General features: G+C 43.0%; 1 protein-coding gene across 6 annotated transcripts in view; it reads right to left on the bottom strand.

The window, feature by feature from the left end:
- Positions 1-1,539: 1,539 nt before the first annotated feature.
- The window catches only part of Rapgef6 (Rap guanine nucleotide exchange factor 6), a 162,928-nt gene continuing 142,102 nt past the window's right edge, over positions 1,540-22,365 (bottom strand). For 3 of the 6 annotated variants that reach the window (XM_032911941.1, XM_032911940.1, XM_032911943.1), the window contains 6 exons: positions 20,577-20,765; positions 16,296-16,430; positions 10,202-10,430; positions 8,490-8,992; positions 6,299-6,613; positions 1,540-4,732 (listed from right to left, as the gene is read on the bottom strand). In XM_032911941.1, the coding sequence (XP_032767832.1) occupies positions 4,707-4,732; positions 6,299-6,613; positions 8,490-8,992; positions 10,202-10,430; positions 16,296-16,430; positions 20,577-20,765 (1,397 nt within the window). In that variant the 3' untranslated portion in view covers positions 1,540-4,706. Of the gene's footprint in view, positions 4,733-6,298; positions 6,614-8,489; positions 8,993-10,201; positions 10,431-12,157; positions 13,141-16,295; positions 16,431-20,576; positions 20,766-22,365 lie in introns of those variants that run through there. The other 3 variants (XM_032911944.1, XM_032911945.1, XM_032911946.1) reach the window with 2 other exon arrangements.

Here is a 22,365-nt window from a genome sequence, read left to right as displayed (position 1 = left end):
GGTAGGGACAGATGCTCTCTTCAATAATGTCTAGCAGTTCCTGCTCCTGCAGGCAAGCCTACTCAAACAAAAGGAGCCCAGTGTGACCAGTCCCAACATTGCACTAGACACACTGGCAAATAAGAGACTGAAAATGAGCACCATGAGGATTTGAGGCTCTGAGCAAGCAGCGAGATCCCCAGGAATCCAGTGTCAGGACAAAGGAGACTCCATGAAGCAGCATCCTGAAGGGCAAACATGAGTTGTACTGCCCACCTGCATCAGACGTACTACACCCTTACCTGCATATCTTGACAGATGTACACCCTTACCTGCATACCGTGAGTGAGGGACAGGCTGAGGCCGCCCTTCGGATGGCTGGCTCTTCTCTCTTCACAGGTTTCTAGAGATGAAGTTTAATGGGTTCTCAAGGTGTGCTATGGACTACACCCAAAGCAACAGGAACCCAATTACATAAATTTTGTTTACTAGACCTGCTAACAGATTACAAGGTATTTAGGTGACAATAAACGTGGTTAGTTCTGAGTTCTAAAAGCCTGAACTCAAGGGGAAAGCAAAGACTTGTTTCCCAAAGACTGCAACATACAGAGTCCTTTTGAAACTGTCTGCCCATTCTTACCTAGAGCAAAGGGCTGGGAAAACCTTGAGTTGGGATGGGAATCTGGAGCCTACAGGTGTTAGTTCCCACATGAGGAAACCCACATATATAGAAGGGACTGGGAGAACTTTACTGGGAGAAAAGAAATGGCCACCAGGGTACCAACTAAGGCTGGGTAGAGAGACTGCACAGGCTCATTGGCTGCCAAGGATCCGCACACAGTGCATGCCCGGCTTTCTCTACTCACTGGACTATGTAGGGTCTGTCCACTGCTCTGTCACAGCACATGTGTCTTAGACTTCCCAACAGGTTCCAGTCTACACTGTAGCTCTGATGGCCTTGATGTGAGCAAAGTTTCGGCAAAGCTCATTCTCCAATAAAAAGGGGCCGTGTTTTCATTTGGGACAATTCTTGAGATGATGCTCTGTATGAATGAGGCTGACAAGTTCTTTAGGGCCCAACAGCATCTGTAACAACCATGACAGTTGCCCATCGATATTTCTGTAGAAAGTGAGTTCAATGGGGTTTAAAGTCATTGTTACTTCATTTGTAACAACAAACGCCACCTTTAAATTACATCAGGTTCACAGATATGGTTGATAGTAACAGAAGACTCCCGATTTCTCTGGTGACTTGTGAGGTGACACAGGCCCCAAACTGGAACGCTAAGTTTAGTTAGGGTGTTCTAGGCTGGCTTCACACATTCCATTCAGTGGAAGGTGACTTTGAAATCCTGCTCCTCTTGCCTCCACCACCCCCGGGCTGTGGTTGTAGCTATGTGTTGAAATATCCACTTTTTGTGGTTCAAGAAATCAAATCCAGGGCTTCATGCATGTTAGGGAGGCAAGTAGTCTCCTGATGAGCCACCCCGAAGCCTGAACACTCCTTTGAAGGGACCTGGTTAGCTGTTCCATGGGTTCTATAGACTTGGGAAGGAAGCACACAGTTAATACACGTTCTTTATTGGTTCTGATGTATTAGGAGATGTGGTAATAAATGATACCCTTACATTTTTTAACCAAAATATAACAAGTATTTACACTCAGTAAAAATACAAAGCATACAGAGGCACTGTCTTTCTAAAAGACATAAGTTTAAGAGGCATCAAAAACTAGGAGACAACATTGCTTGTGACAGGATGCCTTACAATCATTGAATTGTGCAGATAATTGTCACTTGATCATAGCAACTGTGCAATTTTGCTTTTGTTTTTGATAAACTCACATTTCGATTTTAAAACATCTATCAAGTTCAACTGCATTCATTCTGTACAATAAAAATAAAGAGACCTTTTAAACAACACAAAAGCTAACGATGACTGGAGCTCAAGTTTTGACTTGAAAATGTACCTGACTCATCTCGGATGACCCTTCCCCCTTCGTAGCATGCGACAGATGCCACCGGGGTACACGCACTGCCTTCGAGAACCTTTAAGTCCAAATAATCACGGTTTAAAATTTTAAGGAAATCTTTTTCCCTTTTCCTTTCTTTGTAGTCCTACAATCACGTATTACACGTATATAATTATGTCCTATAGTCACTGCTGCTGTTCCAGCTTGGCAGAGATCATGGAGGTAATCAACACGTCACCCTCGCGAATATGCTCTGAAGGATTTTTCTCCCCAAAGGTCATTTATAAAGACATCAATTAGAGGAAATCAGGTCTGGTGACCACAAATAATCTTGCTGTAAGCAGTGCCGGAATCACTCATCTCTAAATGTAAATGGTTTACTATGAGATTTTGTTGAAATTTATTATTTGGCAAAATTCTGCACTAACAGTCTCCTGCTCTGACAGTCATGGCAGGTGCTGTGCACTGTCATTTTAGTAACGTTGCACACTTAGAACAAGGACAAATGGGGGCTTGAGACTGGAGCAAGCATGGGCTTTAAGGCTTACCTTGCTCTAGTCACATGACAAAGTAAAAAAAGGCAGACATGATTTTTTTCAGGGACTCATCTACATCAAATTACAAAGCATTTGGTTTTTATTCTGATCAATATGATCAGTTGGTGAGCACTCACAGATAAAGCTCGATTAAAACCAAGGCAGCTACACAATGCAGGTTCAAAGCCACAGACCTTAACTCTCTGTGCAAGACATTTATAGCTTTAAGGACCAAGGCAGGCAAGGGTCCATCTGTTTGAAGACCTGGTGGATAAACAGAAGCTGTGCAAAGAGCACATTTTTCTGGAGCAATGGATAGAAAATGGTGACAATGAGTACCCAAACTTGGATTAAAAAGGTGGATATAGCAAAAATATTTCTTTTGTTTTGGACGTGAAAACAATCTGCAAATAGGTGAATAAAAAGATTCACAATCAGAAAACAGCACAGTTCATAGGCCAGATCAGTTAAGCATGGCTGTCAAGCTGCAGCGGACACTCAGGCTGCCTTGCACTTAAAGGGTCAGCGAGGCCGTGCCTCACTGCACTGCACTGCACTGCAGGGCACCTGGGCTCATGTCTAAGGCTTTTGGGTTAATGTTTCTCCAGGGGAATTCCTCAGCCATTATGTTTCCTAGAGACAGGCATTCTGTGGGAAGACATAATACTGTTACATTTGGAACTGTTCTGACAAGTGACTGGGCAGAAAAACAGGAAGAGAGAGCAAGGGGAAAGTACAAACTTGAAAAGGCGGTTGGTCACATGACTGCTCTGGAGCAAAGCTGTCATGGTCAGTGCACTGTCAATGGCTTTGGCTTTTTTTGTAATTACAGAAGTTTATGAAATCTTACTTGCCTTTATATTAAGAAGCAAATCAAAACCTTTAAATATATATACAAAAGGTTATACTTAATTTGTAAAAAAGTGAAAAGTCCACTTAATTTAGTAAGCAGTCAATGAATTTGAGTTATATACTTAAGAGTGCCATGTCTAGGAGGTCACACGGATGTCCTTTCCAGGATGGACGTCTCCTCCAGTGTTCTAGCGTCTTTCTCCCTCTTATACTGAGCTCTGTGGAGGGCTCAAAGCTCAAGTTCAATGATTGCACATGTGATTGTGTGCTGCAAGCCACAGCACAAGCCATGGGCACCTTCACCATTGCTTCCATGATACTTTAAAAAAGTATTTCTCTTTTTTACTATTGTTTTGTGTATAGGGTTCCTCTGACTGCATGTATGTCTATGTGCCACATGCATGCAGTGCCGTGGAGGTCAGACGAGGGTGTCGATCCCCTGGATCTGGAATTTCATGCAGTTGTGAGCCAACATGTGAGTGCTGGAATTAAACTGGGCCCTCTGCAGACGTCTCTTAACCACTGAGCCATCTCTCCAGCTCCTACAATATTTCTTTTAAACTAGGATTTCCACACTTGTGAAATGTTAGCTTAGGGTTTCTATAGAAAGAAAACTCTTTAGAAGCCATTGCCAGTGGGTTTGTAGTATCCTCATAATTGGATGCAACATGATGTTCTCTCCTTCTTTGGAAATTAGAATTCTCCCTTCCTACTCCCACTCTGCTTTCCTTTCCGAAAGATTGCTAAGACCCTGTGGCTGCTGTAGCCATCATGACGAGCTGGCTGCCTGCACTACACCTGTATAGGGGTCCAGTTCTCACCTGAGTGCCTGCTACCATGGTGCCACATCTCCGTACCTGCTGCTCAGACCACACACAGCTTTATAGACTAAGACAAATAACAGCTAACAAGAGCTTTTGAATACAAACAAAACCACAATACTTCAAATAATAAGTTACTTTTCAAATACACAAGATTATCCTTGGTATTGGCAGACATTTTCAATGTGTCCTTTTAGCCCAAGCTATGGCTTGGAAATAATAATAATAATACCACTATCTTTAAAACGACTCTCGAAAGGAAAAAACTTATAGTGATATACAGGGGACAATTCTGAGCTTCAATGTGGTCCCAAGGCAGGAGTGATGTGCAAAGTTTAGGCTGAGATCAGGTGCAACACCCAGATCAGGAAACTGCACCTGCAGGATATAACAAAAGGAAGCACGACTCAGAAGAGCCCATCCTCAGAGCCCAGTGTGGAGATCTCAGCATCAGTGGCAGCAGTGAGCTGTTGGCCTTGGCCTGCAGACCCACGGGCTCTTGTCCATGGTCCTGACTTCCAGTGGTCTCCAAGGCGCCGTCCAAAGGCTAGACTGCTGACACCTGCTCATTCTCTGAAAATGATGAAGACACAATTAGCCAGCACATCTATCTGTTAATGTAGATCAAACAACAACAGACAGGTTATCCGCTACTTAAGAAGAAGCTTTCTCTATCTCAACAAATCTTGGTAGATATCCCATCAAGGCCCAGGCTTGACTGTAACACTGAAGGCTAATAAAAAGCTGGAAATTTCAAAATTAAAATTCTTTTACACTTATTTTTTGTGTATGTGTGTATACATAAATGCCACTGTGCATGCGTGAAGTGTCAGAGGACAATTTGCAGAATTGCTTCTCTTCTTCTGGGGATAAAACACAGGTCATCAGGCTTGGCAGAAAGTGCCTTTACCTCCTGAGCCATCTTGCTGGTCCCTGTAATTTCTTTTTTTTTTTTTTTTTTTTTTTTTTTTTGATGCGTGTGCTCGCATGCATGTGTACGGGTACATATGTGTGCTGGTGTGTGTGTATGTGTACATATGTGTATACTGGTGTGTTAACATGTGTATGAGTGCATGTGTGTACAGGTATGTGTCCATGTGTATGGAGACTAGAGGTTGACCTCTGATGTCTTTTTTTTTTTTTTTTTTTTTTGGAGCCGGGACCAACCTGGGCCTTGCCTAGCAAGCGCCTACCACTGAGCTAAATCCCATCCCCGACCTCTGATGTCTTAATGCATGGATCACTGTCTATTTTACTTACTCCCTATACCCATGCACCATCGACGGGGGGTCCTAAGCTTGTTGATCTGACTAGTCTACACAGCTAGCTTGCTCTAACTCCCTAGTGCTGGGATTATGGCCACTCTACTTCCCAGTTTTTACACGGAACTCTAAATTCTGCCCTGATCGGAGCCATCTACCCAGAGGGTTTTAATGTATCATTTTACTACTATACTGTTTAGAAGGATAAAATCTATTTTTAATGTAGACATTACTTTTTAAATTTTTGCTACAGTTACAAAGTTCATTAGGAGACTTGCTTGTCAAAGCAGCTAAGCCAAGAGAGTCTTTAGACAACCATCTTTTATAAAGCTTTACTCAGCAGACATCAAGTATCTTCTCTCGGAATTCTCCTACTTCAACTCCTACAGTTTCATTAGCAAAGATACTAAAGATACTCCATTTGAGCTGGCATCAGAGCAGTGGCCAATGGAGACAGCAGGAGTGTGTGTGTGTGTGTGTGTGTGTGTGTGTGTGTGTGTGTGTGTGTGTGTGTGTACAGGCGCAGGTGCTGTGTGTGTGTGCAAAAAGGCAGTGTAGGCCGTGTAGGCCGGGAGTAGTTCATTTTGTGGTGTTGGTGTCTCCTGTGTGGTGTGGAGGTCAGAACTCAGGCTGCCAGGCTTGCACAAGTGCTCTTGATGGGCTCAATAGAACAATAAACACATTTTAGTAGTGCTGGAGATTGAACCCAGGATCTCATTTGTGCTAGTCACTCTATCACTGAGCTATATTTCTAGATTGTAGTTAAAAAAAAATTTAAAGAGATTAAAAAATATTAGATTATCATAGACACCAGAGAAAAGACCCTTTTATGCTCCACAATCCACTTAAGAGCCATCGAGACAGTTTGTCAACGTACCATCTGCTTCGCTATCTGCATCAGCCACATCTGCTAGTTTGGGATGGGACGGCTGCAAGCTATGCCTTTGAGGCTGGGATCCGATCTTCGAGGGAACCCAGGCCGAGGTGTGGCTACTGGGAGGAGCTGGCGGCAGTCTAGACAGGCTGTTAAGCATCATCTTTGATCTTTGTACTGCCACACTATAGTCTGGAGGTTTTAGGTGCGGGTGGGGTCCTTCCTTTAGGTCCGCTAAGGAAATTCCCAGATATCCTGGAGGAGTGGGAGGTGGCTCCCTATGCCTATCACCTTTCTTGGGTGAGGTGACACAGTACACTGGGGTGAAAAAATAAGCAGTGGAAATGTTAATGGAAAAACGTAAGAAACAAAGGAAAGAAAACCCACACTGAACATCACAATGGCAAAAATATAACTTAAAAAACAGGCAAAATGAATACATTTAAATACAATGATAGCAAACTAAAAATGTTCCTACAGACACTAATATCTAAACCTGCTGGATACTGTAAGGAAACTCTGCACACAGACAGCTACATGAAGCTGGAGAACAGTGACAGGACAGCTCTTCCAGGTACAGCCCTCACAGGCACCCAACAGCTCAATCAAGCCCATAGCTCGAAGACAAGAGTCACAAGCACACTTCTGTTGGCTGCAAAGCAGCTACTCTGAACCACAGAGACTGTCTTCTGGTGCTCAGGGTGGACATTCTCAGTCCAGGCATGCAAACAATGAGCTTTCCCAGTTCAGATGAACTAACTCTTTGTGGATCGTATTTTTTTTTTTTTTTTCCCGGAGCTGGGGACCGAACCCAGGGCCTTGCGCTTCCTAGGTAAGCGCTCTACCGCTGAGCTAAATCCCCAGCCCCTGTGGATCGTATTTTTGAGAAAGGGTCTCTACACGGCTCTGGCTTGGCTGGAAGTCACAGAGATCTGCCGCCTCTGCCTCTGGGTGCTGAGATTAAAGGTGTGCATCTCCCTTGGCTAGGATCTTATTCTAACTCCTGTTTTCTGATTAAAGTGTAGAAAACCCACGAAGCTTAGAAAATGTGACCTTAAGAACAATGGTAACTTTTCTTTTTGTCAAGTGTGTAATAAGCCCTTGCTAGCATGGCACACAGCTTCAAAAAGCCTCAGAACAAGGAAGAAAGCAGTGAAGCCCACTCAACTACCTGCTGATTACACAAAGAACATTTAAGAAGACTGCCAACACATGAGCAGAATGGCTGTAAGGAGTATTAAATCCTTATCACATCCACATCCCACATCACACCATCACAACAATCCTTGTGAATTTCTAGTCTTCTACAAGTGATGTAATGTCAAGGCTAGAACAGCCTTCTACTTTCATCATGACAAACAGACATGACTAAGTATGGAAAAGTTGTCAAGAGAAGAGAAAAATGAAGGAGGTTTTACCCATATCACCGAGAAGTGAAAGATATTAAAATTAACACTTAGAGGGAGCTATGCTTATATATTCCTAGAATCCTGAAAAATCCTAATCAAAGCCAAGATATTATAAGATTAGTACATTTGATGGTCATTTCATTTAAGAAGAAAGAGATATTGTGTGAAAGTATTCATGTAATTCAGGGAATAAACAATTCCATGACTAAATATACTGCAAAAGCTTATTACTAGACAGCAACCTTCAAATCAGCTGACACCCGGTAGTGCACGCCAGGCTAGGTACACAGAAACGCCTGGGGTCTCTTTCTGTCTCTGTGATGCCTGGGAGTGAGAGCAGGGCCTGTGGAGCTAAGACCTGCTGTATCACTGAGCCTGTTATTTCTGTCACAGATACACAGCAAGTGTGGTCCCAACAACGTAGAGACAATACAACAGTCTTTTCTTCCCCTGCTCATACTCCTAACGGCTTGCGTATCTCCTCTGGAACTTTAGAAAAGGCTTCATGGAGGCTTTACCTGGGTGTCTGTGTGTTCCATGTGTATCTGACGGATACGTGTGTTTTCAGTTAAGATCACTGTCAATTCACTTCTTGCTTTGTACATAAGTACAAAGACATGCATGGCAGAGGAAAAGTAAAGCTCCAGAAGAGCCACGAATTATCGAAGGCAGAAGAATAGTCAAGTAGGAAAATAATAAGATCTGGTAAAGATAGCGCAATCGTTTTTTAGAGGAGGGTGCAAATAATGCCTCAGCATCAGTGATACAAACAAACCTGCACTCACCAATCAAGCCCTTGTCTGTACTGGAAGTGACAGTTTTATAAACGGGGTCACTGGTATCCCTGGGCTCCAAGCCATCAGGTGCCTCTGCTGGTGTACTTTCCAAAACCCTCCGCTTGACTGTCCCGTAGTTTGGTTCCCACGTGTCAGACAGTGAGCTGGATGAGGCCCAACTCTGCCTCAGCTGGTTCGTCTCTAGGCTGCCTTTGCACTGGCTACAAGTTCTTGAGCAACCTTTCGGACAGGCGCAGAGCTCACAGTCAGGAGGCTCAACTTCAGCAATAGGGTCGCCTAGATGCGTGTGTCTGTAGGAGTTCAGAAAGTCCCAGCTCTTTTGATTCTGAAGGCTCTGGAAGTTGTCATGGGAGCTGCTGGAACAGGATGTCCAACTGCCCCGGCCACTGTCAGCTGCCTCCAGCACGACATGCTCCTGAGACATCTCTTCGCTGCTCAGAGAAGACGAGACGGCCACGCCCTTGATAAGAGACGGCTTTGACAGCATCCACCTGAGCATGGGGAAAACAGCTGAGCAGTGAGGAATCTGGTGTGTACCGGAGACTCCTAAGCACACGCACAGAGACCAGGACACAGCCGAGTCCTAAGCCAGGCAATGCTTCCTCTAAGAAACCCTGACCGACTTTAAATAAAAATCTCAAGTGAATGGAGAGTAACCTTTGTAAGTACACTGCTCCGCAATGTGGAAAATCCAGCATTTCTGAGCTAAGGAGCCACGTTTTATTTTTTCACAAACATTGGAAGTTAGCTAAGTATGCCAGGAAGTCAGCAACACCTTCCCAAAGTGCCTACTACACAGATGTCAGCATTTACAGCAAGGATCTGAAACATGGGCTCCATGGAGCCAACAGTTCTTCTGTACAGTCTGCGGTAGAGATGGTTTCTGTATAGTTAAGGTTCCTTTTCTGTTCAACCTGCAGCATGCATGCTGGCACGAATAGTTACAAACATACCGCAATACAAAATCTGTAAGCATATAATTAAATATGCTTATAAATACATGGTGAGGCAGTTATTATTATTATTGTTGTTGTTGTTGTTATATTTTTGTTTTTGAAGGAGGGACGGACTCAACTGTGCTTTTCTTGAATGTCAGTTCTTTTTCTTTTCTTTTTTTTTGGACAACAAAATAGTCTCACTGTCAAAAGGCTAGACATGGGAATCAAGACCAAGAAGGCCTGGTCCTACTCTCCTAGCTCCTGTATTGTGCTAGACAGGAAGTCTGTTGTGTGACACAATCTTTCTCCAAGAGTCACGTCTCTAGTAACAACAGCAGCACATGATGTTCTTAGTGAGCGACGAGATACCTGGCAGAAAGTAACCTGAATAAAGAGAATTCAGGAACACACAGAAAAGGGTATCTACCAAGTATGGCTGCAGCACATTCCTTTAATCTCAGCACTTGGAAGCAGAAGTGCAGGCAGAGGCAGGTGAATCTCTGTGAGTTTGAGGACAGCCAGGGTACACAGAGAAACTGTCTCAAGAAACAAAAACCAAATCTAAACAATAAAAAAAGGGTATCTGTGCACCTTTCAAGTAGCGTGTATTTGCACACTCGGCACACACAAAGTGCATAACACAGCCTCATACTCCTACACAGTAGGCCACACACCTAAGCTACAGGGGAGGGTGCGAGTCAGGCTCTGAAGGCTGCACACTGGTTCTGCTTTTGAGATAGGAACACAGACATGGACGATTACCCGTGAGCAAGCTGACTGTGGTCTGAGATCCCCGAAGGGTGATCTGTCTTTTCCCATGCCCCGGTGGGCTCAGGAACTGCTAGGCTGTGGGCCGAACAGCGTTCATCCTGTCCAGCTGCCGACATGGAGTCAACAGAACCATTGCTCACAATGCTGGACCGAGAGGAGATTTCACTGTGGCTGGAGTCAGATAAGTTGTCACATTTACTTGATGGTGTGAGTGTACAACCTGAATGAGAGAAGAATACCAATCAAACTTCAAAATAAGGGGACAGGGGCAGCCATGGGAGACCAAGAAAAATAAAAGGACAGAAAACAAAGCAGGAGGAAATGTGAGGAAGACTCATGCTTGAGGAGGTGAGGATGGCAACTTCTCCACTCTTTTCCCCATACAGCAGTCATTCACCACCACACCCACAGAACTCCACATTGCAGAAAAAAGTCAAAATCGACTATTACCGTTCCAGACTCACATACTTCCACAGTTCCAATAAAACACGAGCAATAAATACATTACAAACATTAACACGTGCCAACAGTACACTTTTCGACCTCGTTCTAACTCTGTATTCCCTTTTTTTGACATGAAATATCTCATGGCCCACCCTGTGGAAGCAACAGGAGGGCTCAAAGAACTGTGCTTGGAAATTTTCGCAGTGCACACACTTACCCCAGATATTCTATTACTCTACCCAAGTCTTTCCCCAGATATAGGACCACTATTTCAATCAATTATTTGTGGTGATTCTGAGAATACAATTCAGGTATTCTTGTACAGGTCGGGCAAAGGCTCTACCAGTGAGAGCTCCAGTTCTGTTTTTGTGTGTGTGTACACACACATTAGTGGTGTATGTATATGTTCATGTGGGTACGTGTAAGTCAGAGGGTGATGTAAGGTGTTTTCCCTGATTGCTCTCTACCTTATTTTTTTAAGACACCGACTCTGTAACTCATCAGCTGGCTGGCCAGAGAGCCCAGGCACCCTCTCATCTCTAGCTCCCTGACCCATGCTAGTGTTACAGAATGCACAGTGGATTTTTACTTAGATGCAGGCGGTAGGGATTCAGGTACTCACATCTAAAGGCCTTCCTAGCCCTGTTTCAGTTTCTTTAAACAAATTGTTTTAGATTTGGTCATAATTGATTTTGTTAAGAATTAAATAGCTGAGCACAGTGCATGGTTACAGAAGACCTCTCTGTTTTGGAGGGATAGAAGGGGAGGGTTAAGGTGAGGGATCCAAAGCCACAGCTACAACATGATGGCGAAATGTACAAGGTGCTCTGTCTGTAAGAGCAAGAAATCACACTTTGGTTTCAAAAGAAAAGAAAATGCTGTAGCAGTTCCACAAGGAGCTGGTCTTTAAGAAGCAACAATACTTTCTTGTTCACAGGGCAGAGTGAGGCCACATGACTTTTGGATCAATTTTCAAAACATCACTAAAGAAATGAAGGCTCTTGTACATTCCTGACCCTCAGTAACACAGAGAGGAAGACTGAGCTAAGTGCTAGGGTCTCCTTCGGCCTTAAGAATTTTGGTATGTGTGATAAATTAACTGAAGAAAAAATGGCCGTGAAGCAACATTTTTGTAAGGTGCCATTAATCATTTTACAGAAAAAAAAAAAAATCAAGATCCAGAAATGTGTGAATTACCCTGGGGCTTATGAGCCAAAACCCCAGTAAGACAGACAAGTCAGTGCTTCTGAGTTTTACCACACAGCCTTGAGTTTGGGCTCACTGTCAGCGTCACCAGTGCCGTGAAATGATTATTCAGTTTTTAAGAAGACCAAGACAATAAATATGTCAAATGAAAAAAAAAAAAAAATCAAACCAGTTAACCGTCTTCTTCCAGAGAGAACCACTGCCTTTTCGCTGTACTGAACAGACTTGCTCTGCTTTCTTCAAATCAGTTTGATCCTATGTTTGTTACATCAGAGTTTCTCAAAGGTAACTGATACTAAGAACTGCCTGGAACATTTATTAAATTACATACACATCTGGCACCCATTCAAATTTATGAGACCTGGGGTGGGACATGGTAATTTTACTTAAAAGTTTCCAGATGATTCTGAACCTGCTGGGGTAACTGACTTCTTGGCTTACAGTTTTTTGGGGGTGAGGAGTGGGAGCAGTTGAGGTAGTAAGATGGTAAACAGCTTCCTAAGAAGCTTTCTTTGATAATTTCACTCAGGTTCAGCTGCTATCAGAAGAAAATACAGCAAAGTACAGAAAACAAGTGGATAAAATTTACTAACTTAACACAGTGGTCAGAGAACATATATACAAGTGAGACACAGTAAATCAGTATTTCTTTGCTGTTAAAGGATCTACAGTACGCATAAAATTCTTAATAGTACTTACTACATTGTCTGCCCAATGTTTGACAGATGGCTGAGTTCGAGCTACATTTACATGAATAACTTAAAACAAGTTTAACACTAATATTAGATAAGGAACTTGTCAGAGAGTCTTTCTCCGTTTAGTCTTGAACCGCGTACAGAAGCAGCTTAGCGCGGTACTGTGGCTTTGGCTACTCGAGTCGGAGATGGCATTCCCTCTCTCATCTGTGATGTTGCTTCCAACATCCTTCACTTGCTCACAGCTGTCTGTAGCTTGATTGTGATGTGCATCCTCTTTCTGGTTGTTGACTAGTCTCTCCCTTGAAAGCGTTCTCTCCCTAAATCTTCTAAACGGGGATGTCATCCTTCTCCTGGGAGTGTCCTCACACCTTGTCCTGTCTCTATTCTCCTCAGTGGACTTCTTGGTCCTGTCTGTTCTTTTGGCTGTGCTCCCAGTAATCTGAAGGATTTTCTTTTGCAAGTAAACCCCACCTATTCCGGGGCAGCTCTGGCCACTGATCTTGGTGCTGGGCTCACGGGGAGGGGATGAGGAAGGCCCTGAGAGACGCAGCAGGATGCTGTGATCAGATAGGAGACTGCCAACTGGAGGGAGAGATGCAAAAACCCTGGCATGGTCAATTAATTCTTTTCAACTAGTCACAATCAGCTAGGTTTACATAGCATTTCAACCATTATAAATTTTATCATCTTGACAATATCTAAAAAACTGAACTATAGTAAGTTTTTTTTTTAGTAACTCCATAAACTATGGAGCTATAGCTACTGTACAGCATAAACACCTCTGTTACTACGAGACAAGAGGACAGACATTACCTTGCTCAGAGCATGCTGACAAAAAATGCTGAAAGCAAGCCATATTGGTAAAAATTAAAAAGACAAATATGACAACAATATCAGGTGATCTGAACCATTTCTTAAAAGAAATAATGCTCTAGGATTTTCAGGAGAGTTTAATTAAAAAAAAAAAAAAAAAAAAAAAAAAAAAAAAAAAAAAGCTCAGTGGAAACCAAATAGGACACACACAGGATCCAAGTGTACCTTTATAAAGCACTGTTTCTGGTGCATGTGGGGCTCCAAAACGAAGGAATGACTGTGCCACGTGTGCGTGTGCGCAGGTGCCCCGGTGGAGGTCAGAGGAGAAGCAAAGTGGTGCTCTCCCTGAGGAACAGCTCATTGATTGGCCCAAGTGATTTGCCTCTCTCTTCCCCAGTCCCAGGATCATGAGTGTGCTACCATGCCTGAGATTTTACACAGTGCTAGGGTGAACCTAGGTATTCATACTTCCATAGTGGGTGTTTTATTGACTGAGCTGTCTCCCCAGACCTTGGCTTCTAAGTTCTTGTTTAAATTTTCCTTATGAAAATATGAAATAGGGTTACCTTACTAGTTATGAGAAAAAAACTAATTCCAAAGTTTAACAGGTACTGAGAACAGATGAATAATGGATTTGTATTACAAAAATGTTCACCCACAGGCCACTAGCATGCTCCTGTTTATGGAAATAGAGGTAGTGAGGTGGGTTGGGCTTTTCTTTTCTTTTTGGAAGGGTCCCACTCTGCAGTTCTAAAGTGGCCAGAAACTTGCTACAGCCTCCTCAAGAATGTCCTAGAGTGCATGTCAGGTCCTCCTGCCTGAGCTGGCTGAGTGCTGGTGTCACAGATATGCACCGCTCATCATGCCTGGCTGCCTTGACGGGGTTTTAAGATATTTAAGAATAATTTCTGAACATTTTTTTGAAGAGAATTCTTCAAGCTTCTAAAAACACTTATAAACATTATGGTCAGCTGTCAGCCACATATTGAAAGACAACAGAGAAAAGGAGAATTTACACCAGTGTAAGAATAGTTTTTTGGACTGGAGTGGAGGTACATATCTTTAATCCCAGCACTTAGGAAGCAGAGGCAGGTGGATCTCAACCCCAGCCTGGACTACACAGCAAGTTTCAGAAAAGACAAAAAAGAGTGAATTTTTCTTGGGATATTCTTATCCATAATATTTCTTCCCAAGCCACAGTAAGCACAAACCATAATCAGATCTAGTAGCTTCTTCCTTACAGAAATGTTTGTGCAGTTTCCAAACTCAGGCCTTGGCACATTTGACCACCTGCCTGACTACAGGCTTGGTTGCTCCTTCTAGAGCTCTGAGAAGGTTTTCTGGATGATGAGCTCCTACAGAGAACTATGTCTTCTCTGAGTCTCACACAGTATAGTGAGATGCAGAGGATCAGAAACTGCTTTATGACACGCCTACTATACACGCTCCTTCTGTGTCCTATTTGATTTCCATGAACCATTCCTTAGATAAATCTCAGCTACCTGAGGGTACAAAGGGCTGGGGAGTAAGTGAGTCATGCCATCCTGGGGTAACGGCAGGAAAAGGGTCATTTGAATGTATTAATCATTTATCACACATAGAAAGAACATTTCTGTTAAACTGTATACATAGACCTCAAGACAAAGGGTCTTTCTGGACCTTATGAACAAGTCATGCATGGTGACAAAGAAGTAACAAGGGACAGAATGTCAACTTCGAGTGTTAACATCACCATGCTGCAACTGGCATACTGAAACTTAGATCTTGGGAAAGTAGTGAGGTGCGGGAGTTTGCGGGGAGCTCCAATAGCCAGGACTGCCAAACTTAATCTCTGCTCTGGCCAGGCAAGGTCCTCTACGGTGATTATATAGTATTTTTTCTTTTTCATTCATGAAGAAGCCAGGACTAGGATAGGTTTGGAGTGTGGAAGACCAGGATAAGAAACACATTCTTTAGCCTAACATGTGGTCAACATCATATGCCACATCAATAGTTCAGGTTAGCCAAGAAAATCTTCAGCCTGAGTCATGAAAACACATGTAAAGAATCAGGATTTCTGTCTTTTCTTTTCTGGTTTTGTGTAAATGTAAAAGCCCCAAGACATAGTTTATTTTAAATCCCCATAAATAAGAAAAACAGAAGAAACCAAAAGGAGGAACCTAAATATTCCCTTTTTTTCTCTCTTTTTGTTTTTCAAGACAGGGTTTCTCTGTGTAGCCTAGGCTGTCCTGGAACTCACAGAGCTCCACCCACCCATCTCTGCTGGGATTAAAGGTTATGTCACAATGCGCAGCTAGCATTTGTTTCTTTTCCTCCATTTTGTACTTGAACAAAAAAAGAAGAAAACCTTTTCTGGGGAGCTGGGTTTCAGGCCTTGAACCTATTATGCAGTAAATGACAACCCTGACCCCCTGGTCTCCTCTTCCCAGGTGCTGGGATGACAGGTGTGCACTATCACAACCAGTATAAGTATGGTTTCTTGTAGAATTTCTTTTTTTCTTTTTTCTTTTTTTTTTTTGGAGCTGGGGACCGAACCCAGGGCCTTGTGCTTGCTAGGCAAGCGCTCTACCACTGAGCTAAATCCCCAACCCCGTAGAATTTCTTTTTGCAAATTCTCCACAGAGACGTTCAATTATATGAAACTGGAACGATGGCACTGAGCACTGGTCCAGACCAAAACAGCTGTCATTTATGCTCTCATTTCTACCCATGCTTGCCCTCTTTAAAACAGCTAATAAGGATCATGCTTCGAACACTGGAGTCCTAGTTACTTGATAACACCTGAAAAACGTTTGAACAATTCAGTGTGAAATATTAATTTAAAACTAGGCCTTAGCATTTTACCTTTCTGCCATTTGCTTATAGACTTAAGTGCTGAAGTGCTATTTGGTTTGAGAAGAATTAGTGGGAAACATTACTCTCACCTTTGCGAGGGGAGCTTTGAGGAGATGCAGGAGGACTAGAGTGTAGAGAGGACGCTACAGAAATAGTATCTTCTGTGTGTTTCTTACCACTCACTTCTTCAGTTGGTCCTAAACCTTTCTGAGGTAAATTTGTACCTAAAAGTAAATGAATAAACAAACAAGGAAGCAAATCAGCATCATTTTACAATAAAATGTATGTAGTTGTCTAAACATTAGTAACTAAAGATGTGTAAGTGCAGTTAGGGACTTAAAGTCTCTGGGAAACGTCAGATAGGCTTCATCTCTACGTTGTTTGTTCAACCTCAGCTGGTCAGTACAGCCCAGATTAACAAGGCAGCTTGCTCTGTGGTATGGTGTCCTAACCCTCGCAGTGATGTGGGGTGCAAGTACTGTCACCACCTGAGTTGCATCTCTGCTGTGGGTATGCACATGAGGCTGCAGGGCTGCCAGGTCAGCCCTTTTCAAGAGCACTAAATTCATATTAAAGAACAAAAGCCAGCAACAGAAAGGAAAATTATATGGAGCTCCTAAAAACATTTTTGGAGAGTTCTATCCTACACTAACGAGCTGTTGGGCATAGGTGAGATTCAGAAATGGTTCCAGCCCACTCAGTTATTATATCGTTTCTAAGAAGTCACTGAGGTCCAGACTGCTCTCAACATGGAGTGAGGACAGCTGTGAGGAGCTGCTACAGTGGCAGCAGTCTTCTGAAAAGGCACTCACTCACACCAGCCAGGCTCTCTTGCCTCCGGATTTGCTCTCCTCTTCCCCACAACTGTCTCACGTTTAAATATATCTCGACCTCTCTCCTCCCCCTTTTCTTTCTCCTTCCATCTCCCTTCCCTTGTCTCCTTCTGTCACTCTCTTGTTCAAGCTGGTCTCAAACTTGTAGCCTGGGTTAACACTGAACGTGCAATCCCCCTGCTTCAGTCTCCCAAGTGTTAGAATTAGAGGGGTGTATACCATGTAAGATTTCCAATCTTTTTAGTGGTTCCCCAGTGACAAATTTTGTTTGTCACCTCTAAAACCTACACATATTATGGCTTTACTTCTCACATCCTTGGGAGGCTGTTTAGTTTGGTGGTTAAAAAGCAAGAATTTTAGAGCCAACCTGCCTAGGATCATGCCAGACTGACTATGTACTGGCACTGCGTAAATCACTAAGAATCCATGTAGAATGAGGCTGTCTCATTCTACATCTCATCTCATAGGGTATTATGAAGACCAAGTAAGTATATAAAGTTAATAAAGATGGACAGTGCTAGCATCTGTCTAAGCTCCACCCCAGTTATCTAGCAACAGCCAAGTAGGCCTGACTCACTATAAAAGGGGCTGCTTGTCCACTTCTCTCTCTCGCCCCTCCTCTCTTGCTCTTCCCTTTCCTGTTCTGTCCTCTCATCCCTTCCCCCTCCTCCATGTGCTCATGGCAGGCCTCTACTTCTCTTCTCTTCCCCCCCACCCCTGCCTCTACTACCTTCTTAACGCCCGCCGCCCCATGCCCTGAATAAACTCTATTCTATACTATACTGTGCTGTGGCTGGTCCCTCAGGAGGGAGAAATGCCTCAGCATGGGCCCACCGAGGCACCCCCTCCCCATACTACACCACCCCACCCCCTCCTCTTTATCTTTTTATAAATAGATCAGACTGTGTCTAAAACTCAGTGTTAAATGTGAGCTTCAAATGCTTATTTGTGCGTGTGTATGCATGTGTGTGTATGCATGCTGCTGGGAACTGGGCTGACCTTTGTGTACACTAGTCAAGCACTCAACTACCAAGTCAAATCCCCAACCCCGACTTTCAGTTACTGTCTCTTTTTTTTTTTTTTTTTTCGGGGCTGGGGACCGAACCCAGGGCCTTGCGCTTCCTAGGCAAGCGCTCTACCACTGAGCTAAATCCCCAACCCCAGTTACTGTCTCTTATCTGTAGTAAACCAAAGTGTGTGTAGCTCCTTACAGATAGCAAACATTATCCCTGCCTTTGTTAAAGGTTTCATTTGTTTCTTTTAGTATACTGTGTTAGCACACACCTAATAGAGAAGTAATTTGTGTCTACACTGACACTAGATCGAAACCCTGGCCATTTTTTTATTCAATTCTGTATTCTCCCATCAAATCAAATCAAATCAAATCAAATCAAATCACATACTTCTACTAAGCACATAATATGTATAATACATGGACCATGTTAATAATAATAGGAAACAAAGGTAATCCAGCTTCATATATAAAAATGCAGAGATATTGTTAAAACGCCAAATAAATGTAATTCCAATAATATCTATATGGCTCAACAGGGAAAACAAGAGTTGTAGATTATACTTTCTTTATCTTTAAAAACTTTTTTAGATTTATTATTTTATGTGTATTAATGTTTTGCCTGCATGTATGTGTGCCACATGTGTGTCTGGTGCCCACAGACGTCAGAGAGGCATTTGATCCCCTGGAAATGAAGTCACAGAGTGTTGTGAGTCATTATATGGGTTCTGGGAAGCAAACTCAGATCCCTATGCAAAGTGCTTATTAACCACTGTGCCATCTCTCTAGCCCTGTTATTTAAACAAAACACAAACCCCAAAACCAACCACAAAGATTTATTTTATTATGTGTCTGGGTGTCTGACACATAATAAAGAATAAGAGAATAAGAAAATATAGATGCCCAAGGAGGCCAGAGACTGATTATCTGGAACTCAAGCTATAGACAGTTGTGTGCCACCTGATGTGCTGGGAATCTAACTTGGGTTCTCATGAAAGCAGTATTCCTTAATCACTGAGCAATCTCTCTATCCTTCTACATTTAGTTCAAATTAAAAATTTTCCAAGGAGTCTATGGGGCTGACCCTAGCTGAGACTCCTATCAATGGGGGTTATGGAGTCTGAGGTGGTCATCTCCTGTAGTCAGGTGGGACTTCCAGGGGAGGGAGGAGGACAATAATCCACCCACAAAACCTTCAACCTTGATTTTGTCCTGCCTGTAAGATATGCAGGGATAAAGACTGAGCAGAGATTGAGAGAGCAGCCTACCAACAACTGGCATAATTTGAGACCTATGGGAGAGAGCCAACCCCTGACACTATAATGATACTCTGCTGTGCTTGCAGAAACCTAGTATAACTGTCTCCTGAGAGGCTTCATCTGGCAGGTGATGGAAACAGATGCAGAGACCCACAGCCAAACATCAGGCAGAGCTTGGGGAGTCTTGTGGAAGAGAGGGGGATAGGACTGAGGGAGCTGGAGGGGTCAAGGACATTACAAGGAGACCTACAGAGTGAAGTAACCTGAGCCCATGGGGGCTCATAAAGACTAAATTACCAACCAAAGAATATGTAGGGGCTGGACCCAGACCCCCTACACATTTGTAGACGTGTACCTTGGTCTTCATGTGGATTCCCTAACAAGTGGAGTGGAGGTTGTCTCTGACTCAGTTGCCTGCCACTGGGGCCCCTTCCCCTAACTGGACTGCCTGGGAGAGGATGTGTTTAGGCCCGTGGTGAATGGATGGCCCAGGGCAGGGTGGTATAGGGGGCGGAGGGGTGTTCCCTTTCTCTGAGAAGAAAGGGAGGAGGGTAATAGAGTGGATGAATTTGCAACAGTGAGACTGAGAGGAAAGGAGGGATGAAAGGCTGAGATGTGGATGTAAAGTGAATAAAATGTGTATATGTGTGTGTGCATTTATAGGTGTTCTGACTGCCTGTGTGTCTGTGTATCACATGTGTACAGTGGTCATAGAGGCCAGGAAAGGATGCTGGATCCCCTGGAACTAGAGTTACAGATAGTTGTGGGCTATCCTGTGGATGTAGGCAATCAAACCAGGCCCTCTGGAAGAGCAGCCAGTGCTCTTACCCACTGAGCCATTGCTCCAGTCCTGAATTCTTGTTTACTTTATACAAGTACATTTCTCCTAATGAGGTTTTCTGGAGGAGGCATTAATAATTGTTTATTTCATAATAAACACTTTGATCCTCATAGCTTTTGGAGGCTTGCATCTGTAGTATCTGAAATACAGCTTTGAATGCAGAATGGACTTCAGCTTGATTGATGTATTACCTAAGATTTGATGTAGATATTCAAGATGTACAATTGTGTAAGATTTCTGATGATAAACAGATTTTAGTAGTATACAAATCCCACCACCAGTATTTAAAACATGCTGTCATCAAATATGTTGAAGTAAAATGAAACCTTTTTGACTCATGAAGCCATGACCATATTCTTGTTAGTACTTAGCTAATTACCTTTGGAAATTAAGAGTAAAATGGGTTTAGGGCTATGAGCACTCACTCAGCACATGGTCTTTGGTTTGTCCTTTCTTCCGGATGGGGTGCAGGTTAACTGCTGGCACCTGAAGCACCTGGCTCACTCTGTGTGGCTGGTGCGAGTGGACTTTAGCTGTGTGGCCAGCTGACCTCAGTGGCACAGGAGACATCTCAGATGATCTGGCTGACTTTTTTTCAGTTAAGCTCTTTGTCACTACAACAAAAAAGAGAATGGTCAGGCAACTGCAGATTTTTAAGGCAAGACCATTAGCAATGACAAGTAGTTGCTTAAAAACCACACATTTTTATACAAAAAAATTATCAAAGATTATTTTCATAAAAGAAATTTAAACTCTGAAATTGCTGTGGAATAAGCTGTTGCTTCTTAAATTCTTGAATCTCCTGAGGCCAAGGTCACACTCACATCTATATGACTGAAATTCTCTCGCTGGATCAACTCAGGTGTGCCACTAGCCATTCTCTGGACCACAGCGGCGTGATACTAACATGGAAATGTAAACTACTACCTTCCTTCTCCTCACAACTCCTCGTACTCCAGGCCTGTAGAGCCATGACTACCGGCCTGCCTCCCCTGTGTATTTCCCAGTCTTCCATGCCAGAGGCTTGGGATTTCTATCAGGTCAGCCTCTGCTCTGTTTGGTGTCAGTGCAAGCACACCCCACTAATTTTCTTCAGTAGAAGTATCCAATGTATCCTCGCTCTCTTTTGAAACAGGCCTTAATTATGCAGCCCAGTCTGACCATGGACATACACTATTCCGTCTCAGACGCTCAAGTACTGTTCATCACTGGAGAATACCTGGAGGGCTAAAGTTATGCCCCTAATATTAATTACTGTGCTTAAGAGATCTATAAAATAAAACTGCCTCTAACCTGTAAACTCCACTTGTCTGAGGACAGACAATTTACCGAATACTGGAAGCTGTTCATGTAACAAACCATGTATGTTCCCTTCTGTAAACAAAGTTGTTTCCACCAACTGCACAGAAAGTGTCTGATCACATATAGGTAGGAGGTGCCTTGGTATAAAGTACGTTAGGATGTATGCTTGTCCTGAAAGTACATATTGTGGGTTTTGCCTTTATAAGCACCTCACTAACATAATTTGAAGCCATTTTTTTTCTGGGAATCTTGGGTATGGGCCAGTGCCCATTGTTCTGGTCAGTATTTAATGAAACTTGCTTCAAATTTGGCTCAGAAATTGTGACAGTGCTCTTATTTTTGTCTGGTGGGAATAACATACCACTATGCCTGACTCTTGCTAATATACGATACATTGAATAACTCTCTTTACCCAGTAGTTTAAATTCATTGTATTGTTTAAGCTTGGTAGTTGTTTCTCTGTTCAGCTGGCGAGCTACTATATTAGTATGGAAATACCAACACATTTATCGAGTTTTAGGCACACAAAGAATACCATTCCCCTCTGTCAATAGAAAACTTGCAATTCCATTATGCTATTCTTATAACATTTAATTTACCATTAAGTAGTATCTTCTTTCAACTTCACCTCCTATAACTCAGTTTTCCTAACCCAGAGACATGTGCTCTGAAGCCTGCACTTAATGAAGGCAGCACTGGACAGGGTGCTTCTTGGGGTACAGTACATACTGAGCAGAGCACTGGGTGGTAGACTCTGAGGTGTTAGTAGTGAGGAGAAAATCTCTTCCACAGTGTCAGAATGTGTTTACTTTCTCTTGTATCTTACTGGTAAGTTGTCACTGCTAGTGTTTAACCAAACCCCTAAGCTTTATAGTTAGTAATTTTAGCCTAATATTGATGTTACTTTTCATT

The sequence above is a fragment of the Rattus rattus genome, chromosome 9 (genome assembly GCF_011064425.1).
Source record: "Rattus rattus isolate New Zealand chromosome 9, Rrattus_CSIRO_v1, whole genome shotgun sequence".
In the NCBI taxonomy this organism is placed as follows: Eukaryota; Metazoa; Chordata; class Mammalia; order Rodentia; family Muridae; genus Rattus; species Rattus rattus.
Note: the sequence above shows the minus strand (reverse complement) of the source record. Positions and strands in the feature narration are given on the sequence as shown.